This window comes from Sander vitreus, chromosome 14, assembly GCF_031162955.1.
Source record: "Sander vitreus isolate 19-12246 chromosome 14, sanVit1, whole genome shotgun sequence".
Taxonomy (NCBI): Eukaryota; Metazoa; Chordata; class Actinopteri; order Perciformes; family Percidae; genus Sander; species Sander vitreus.
In genome coordinates, this window is record NC_135868.1 from 28,968,433 (window position 1) to 28,974,432 (window position 6,000).

The window sequence follows — 6,000 nt, forward strand, 5'->3', positions numbered from 1 at the left end:
CTGGAAGCCGTCTGTTACAAGGGGCTTCCAGGGAAGGCAAGCTAGTCGGGCCTCTTCTTCTTCCCTGATCCTGCCTCTTCTCCTCTTCATCACTCTGAGGTCACAAAGGCCTTTAGAAGAAATGTCCACCTGGGATGTTACAGATGTGGGACCATTAGAGCTGCATGATATGAGGAAAATATCCAATTGCGATTATTCTGACTGATATTGCGATATGATTCTTGATATTGGAGGGAATGATTATTTTGTATCATTATGTATCATTTTCATTGAAAAAAATTCAATTAAAATGATTATAGTGTGATTTTTGGAAGGATCTGTACCAAGATAGTTTTTTCTGTATAATACAATTTGTAGGATGGGACGTCTCTGCAGCATCACAATACTTAATAATTCATAATGGTTTGACACATATTTTGTCTAACAAATAATGCGCCCAGGGTTCAGAATTGGCACCATTTACCAGTCAAATGCTGGTAAAATATGCAAGTGGCTGGTGGATTTGAACATTCACTAGCCATTTGGCTGGTGGACGAAAAAGACAAACTTTGAACCTTGCGATTTGATATTGCACTAGTCCGTTTTGTGATTTCGAAAAAAATTGCGATTAATTGTGCAGCCCTAGTGAGCATCCACATAGCAACCAGTGTGTGCTCTCCGTATGAACGCTGGCTTGTGTCTCCAGGAGTCCTCTAGCCCAGATGGACGAGGAGCGGCGGGACCACGTGTCCAAGATGAAGAAGATGGAACAAGAGATGGAACAAGTGTTTGAAATGAAAGTCAAAGAGAAGCTCCAGAAGCTCAGAGACTCTGAGGTTGAGGTAAACTAACGTTTTTTTGTAGACCTTTTTGAATGGAATTCCATTTCTAGGAAACAACCTGGCCCCTTGTTAACTTCCTGCCCCATTCACATGATATCAATTCACACAGTAGTCTCGCTTTGCCAGACCCTCCTCCACAGCGTTGTGGAGGAGGGTCTGTCTAGTCCACACAGAATTCATGGATGGGAGAAAAACATGCTCTGATTTATTGGCATTTCTTTAAACCAATCACAATCGTCTTGGGCGGCGCTAAGTGCCGGACGGAGCCACGGTGCCTCTGCTAAATAGCCTCGAAGGAACTTGTTTTGGTGGATTTACCCTGCAGAGATCTGAGGAGCAGTTAACCATAGTCCTCACAAATCCACCAGAGTTTAAAATGCTAACACAAAGACAGAGGAAGGGGACGGACATCCGGCAGAAATCATAGACAGCATATAAACTGGACCAACAGATCCCGTTGCTCTGGACGGAGACCAGTGAAGTATATTAGAAGCACTTTTGATAACATAGGCACATGCTAATTATTGCTAACTAAAATGCTAGTTAACATTAGTAATTACACTTAAACAGCTGATGGAAGTCCAAACTGCCTGAGAGCTTCTTCTGTACTATACGGTAACTCCTCTACTATGAGACAGTAAGTCACGTGGTTATGACACAATCGTTAGCCTATTGTTATAAAAACGTCTGCTACGGAGCCATAACGTGAGCTACAAGGTAATGGAGCCTTTTATACATTGTCGTGTTTCTTTAGAAATAAATAATGGACAAATAGAGTATTTAAACATTTCAGATGTAAAGATATTCTCTGTCAAAGTGACGTCAAAATGAATGGCAGTCAATGGGATGCTAACGGCGGGTGGGTGCTTGTTAGCATCGAAATGGCGCCATAAGAGCTACGGGTTGTTGACAGACGCTTACCCCCTTGAGAAAAATGAGGGACATCCGGCGGCACCAGAGCAATCCCAGAAATGAGTCGTCGTCGATATAGACTACATACACTGCAACAGGAAATCAACTTGGGGCCATTTAAAATGTTAATGTTTACACGTGTAATGGTCTATAGAGCTCAACAGTGTGGTTCCGAAGTAAAAATCCCATTGATTTACTCCATAAGGATTCTGATTATCAGCCATGATGTCTAAACCATCTGAGGTAGACTGACCACGAGCTACGGGGTTGTGAACGAGCAGTTTCTGCTCCGGTAAAAACTAGAAGTCCATATGAAATCAACCTTGTTCTAAGAAAACCATGTTTTATCCGCGATCTTCTGGAGAAAAACTACAGTACCCACGATCCTAAGCGTAACAGCAACGTCTCTGATTGGGCCAACTGGTTGTTACCATAGAAACGCTTACCGTGCCCGCAAAACCGCAAACGGCTAGAGCGAGCTTCTACCATTGAAGTCTCTGATCGTTTCTGTACACGGTCTTGTAACTTTGCCTTTTTTGCCGTTATCAAAATGTTTTTTTGCGCCGAATCAAATGTTTTATGGTCACCATTCATCTCGTAGCTGGTTGGCTTGGTTACAGACTTAAATCTCGTTATATAATATTATTGAAACGTCAATGAAACAATTGAATGGGGAAAAACACTTCCGGAGCCGTTAAAAAAGTGGGCGGTCACTGTTGAGCTCCATTAATCTGTGCTCCTTTACGAATGTTTGGTTAACCTCCTGACTGTGCGTGCGGTGTCCCTGCAGCTCCAGAGACGACATGAACAGATGAAGAAGAACCTGGAGGCCCAGCACAGAGAACTGGAGGAGAAACGTCGCCATCACGAGGAGGAGAAGGCCAGCTGGGAGGCCCAGCAGAGGATTCTGGAACAGCAGAAACTAGACGCCTCCAGGTAAACACTCCATCACACACCATCATCCAGTAGGGTTTGGGATATATATATATATATATATATATACACACACACACACACACTCTAGCGGTCAAAAGTTTGGGGTCAATTACAAATTTCCATTCCACTCCATTATAGACAGAATACCAGCTGATCTGAGTGGGTGGCTGATCTTTAATGCAATAGCTACATTGCCCATCATCAGCAACCATTCATCCAATGTTCCAAAGACGCATTCTGTTTACTAATCTGATATCATTTTAAAAGGAGAACCTTTTTGCAATTATGTAAGCACATAATGTAATCTGAAAACTGCTGCCCTGGTTAAAGAAACAATGCAACTGATCTCAGCTGGTATTCTGTCTGGAATGGAAATTCATAAGTGACCCCAAACTTTTGACCAGTAGTGTATAAACAACAAAATGCTCTACATAGCATGTCAGCAAGTTGGATCTAAATCAGAGTCTCAACGTAATGCCCAACAAATAACCAGAAATGAACTCTTCCAAAGTAGGGCTGGGCAATATATCCATATTGGATAGATAGAAAGATATACATAAATGCTTATTATTGACTGTTCCCCTAATAGTGCGTTCCATTTACCTCGGAACTCGGAAGCCGAAGCTGGGAATGTGGGAATGACGTCACACCCGAGTTGAATGCGTTCAATTTGCAAGTCGGATTTTTCATTCTGGGGTTAGCTCTAGCCAGGTTAGCCATTGTTAGCACTGACAGTTTAAAACAACGCATTACGCTGTTTTTTTGTTGCATACAAACAGCGTAACAACATTGTCCACAGATGGAAGTTGGACAGCTCTGTGAGTACGACTGATTTAGTGAGACACAAAGAACACAGAAGTGCTTATAACTGTATGTTACTACAGCGTAGTAGAGTACAAATGGAACACCCAAGGTGCGAGGCAGCAACACGTCGGCCGTCAGACTTACCAGTGTGTGTTTGGACGAAGGCAGTAGACGGTTCCATGCTTGACTGCTCTTCTGTCCTCGTGTTTTCACAGGACCTTGGAGAAGAACAAAAAGAAGAAGATATTTTAATAACTCTGGAGGACCTTCGTGATGTTACAGTGTATTATTTTGCCAACCTATCAGCCCTTGATTGTCAGAGCATCTGTCAATAAACTCCATCCACTGTTTGACCATATTACTGTGTAATAATCAAGTGAAAGCCAGGGGGCAGTATTGTCTGGACTCTGAATTTAACCAATCGTTCTCTGCTCATCCTCATGTTCCTCCTTCAAGAATTGTTATCTCTATATTGATTCCGTGTGCAGTCCAGTTTTGGGTCGCACACAGCTCACAAAAACAAGTATATTCACATAGAACAGAGAGAACTGGTGTTCTTTAATCATGACAAAACAGGAGGGCAAAGTTCAGAGCTCAGTCTTTCTTTCCTCTTTTCTTCTACTTTGGGAATGTTGGATGCTGCACTGCTCTGTGCTGCATTCTTTTAATGCCAAAAAAACCAAACAAAGAGGTCAGCCTTTCACTTCCTGCACATTGGCAGCGTGTGTCAGGCTGAAGCTCACCTCAGGCACTGTTTTTTTTTATATATATATACTGCATATGTATCTTTCGGTTCACTTATTTAGGCATCACATTTATTCTCTCCTCCCCACCCCCCACCCCCCAAGTGGTATGCTCTCCCATCTCCTGTAATGTAAATTGTATAACCATCAACTGCAGTGTTTAACTTCAACCATGTGTAACATTTTCTTACTTTTTGCTCTCTTTATTTTTCATTTTGTATTGGTCCTGGTATAGAAACTGTGTTTATTTTGTTTCCAGTGTCATAGCCGGTGTTATTAAACTAGCCCTGCTCTTGGAAACCCAACATGTAATCCTGACTTCACTCATGCTGAGTGTAACAATGTCAAGAAACTGCTCTTGAAGTGCTTTTTACGTGAATTTATTTGAACTTCTTGCGCAGATTCTATTTAAAGAAACAAATTTCCAACAGAACCCAATCTTTCCAGGGGCAGGATGTGGAAAGCTTGTGTTGGATGGCAAAGTTGGAGCTGAGATGCTTCAGCCACACAGTGGTCAAATTAATAACTGTACCAAGCTGGCTTTCTTTACATCACATTTAGCACTGTTTGTGTACTGCATCTGTATTTTGTAATGTCTTGTTTTTAATGTAAAAAGTCACATAATAAAATTGTGATGGGGGGAAAAAAAAAAACATGATCTTGGCTAAATGTTTGAAAAATATACACTACTAGTATGTGGATTCCCAAACATTACACCCTGAAATGACGCATTATGTAATTTAATCCCTGAACACATGTCACTGAATATACAGTATTACATATTGCGTTCAGGGTTTTAATTACAAAATGTGGCAGATTATTATATAACATAGCACAAATAGTATATTTTTAAAGTTGCTCCTTGATGTACTCTAATCTCTAATGATGCAATACAAAAAGGACTTGGAGCACTTGCTCACAGCTGGAAATGAAAATAAAGGCAATGGTGGTGAAATAGCTTAAAAATAAAAAAATAATCAGTTTTTTTGGAAAAACATGTTGCTGTCTCTTTAAGTTCAATTGGCTGTGTCATTCTAAAGTCACAATTTGATTAACCCATACTGTGTAATTTACTTTTTGTATAAAACAGTAAAGTCTGTTGGTTTCTTGTGCACCAACTGGAACATTGGTTATTAAGTACATAGCACATTCTATATACTGTAGTTGGTATGAAGTATGGCATTGGGATGCACCATGAGAAAATGGATGTCCTTATAGCCGTATGTAACAAGGGAGCAGAGCGTTGTTAGCAGCATTTTTGAAGTGTTCAAGAAAGTGGAAATGCAACACAGAGACAACTATAAATATGATCATTTGGCATGGCAAAATTGAACTATAAAGGTATTTCTGGGGTTCAAAGTAAAGAGTTTGAGGACTTAATGACGTCTGCGTCCAGAAGGTGGCAGTATGAGACAACACTGAACAGCCTCCTGCTGACAGGTTGCCTTTTGATCAGTCTTATCAATGTCTCTCTGAACTTTAGCCATGGCTCAGCTGTTTGTCTCTTGATGTACTTAAGCCCTAATAGTGCTTAGTAAAGGACTCAACATCAGCTTGTGTTGCTATAACCTTTAACCTACTGAAAAGATCTTTTCTTTCCTACCTCCTGTGTGCTGTCATTCTACATTCAGCAGGTCAGATTAGGGTAATTGCTGCCAACTTGGCACTGATGACGCTGAACGTTTTAGTGTAAAGTATGTTTGTTTTATTTGGTTATTTTTAATGGTTTTAATTCCTTGGGAATTGAGTTGGAGGGCTTAGTTGTGAATTCTGAGTCCACTATG

The 6,000-nt window shown here is 40.9% G+C and overlaps 1 protein-coding gene across 3 annotated transcripts in view; it reads left to right on the forward strand.

The window, feature by feature from the left end:
• The window catches only part of septin7a (septin 7a), a 48,469-nt gene extending 43,600 nt beyond the window's left edge, over positions 1 to 4,869 (forward strand). For all 3 annotated transcript variants that reach the window (XM_078266919.1, XM_078266918.1, XM_078266917.1), the window contains 3 exons: positions 686 to 821; positions 2,524 to 2,669; positions 3,689 to 4,869. In XM_078266919.1, coding sequence (XP_078123045.1) covers positions 686 to 821; positions 2,524 to 2,669; positions 3,689 to 3,725 — 319 coding nt within the window. In that variant the 3' untranslated portion in view covers positions 3,726 to 4,869. The remainder of the gene's footprint in view (positions 1 to 685; positions 822 to 2,523; positions 2,670 to 3,688) is intronic.
• Positions 4,870 to 6,000: the final 1,131 nt, after the last annotated feature.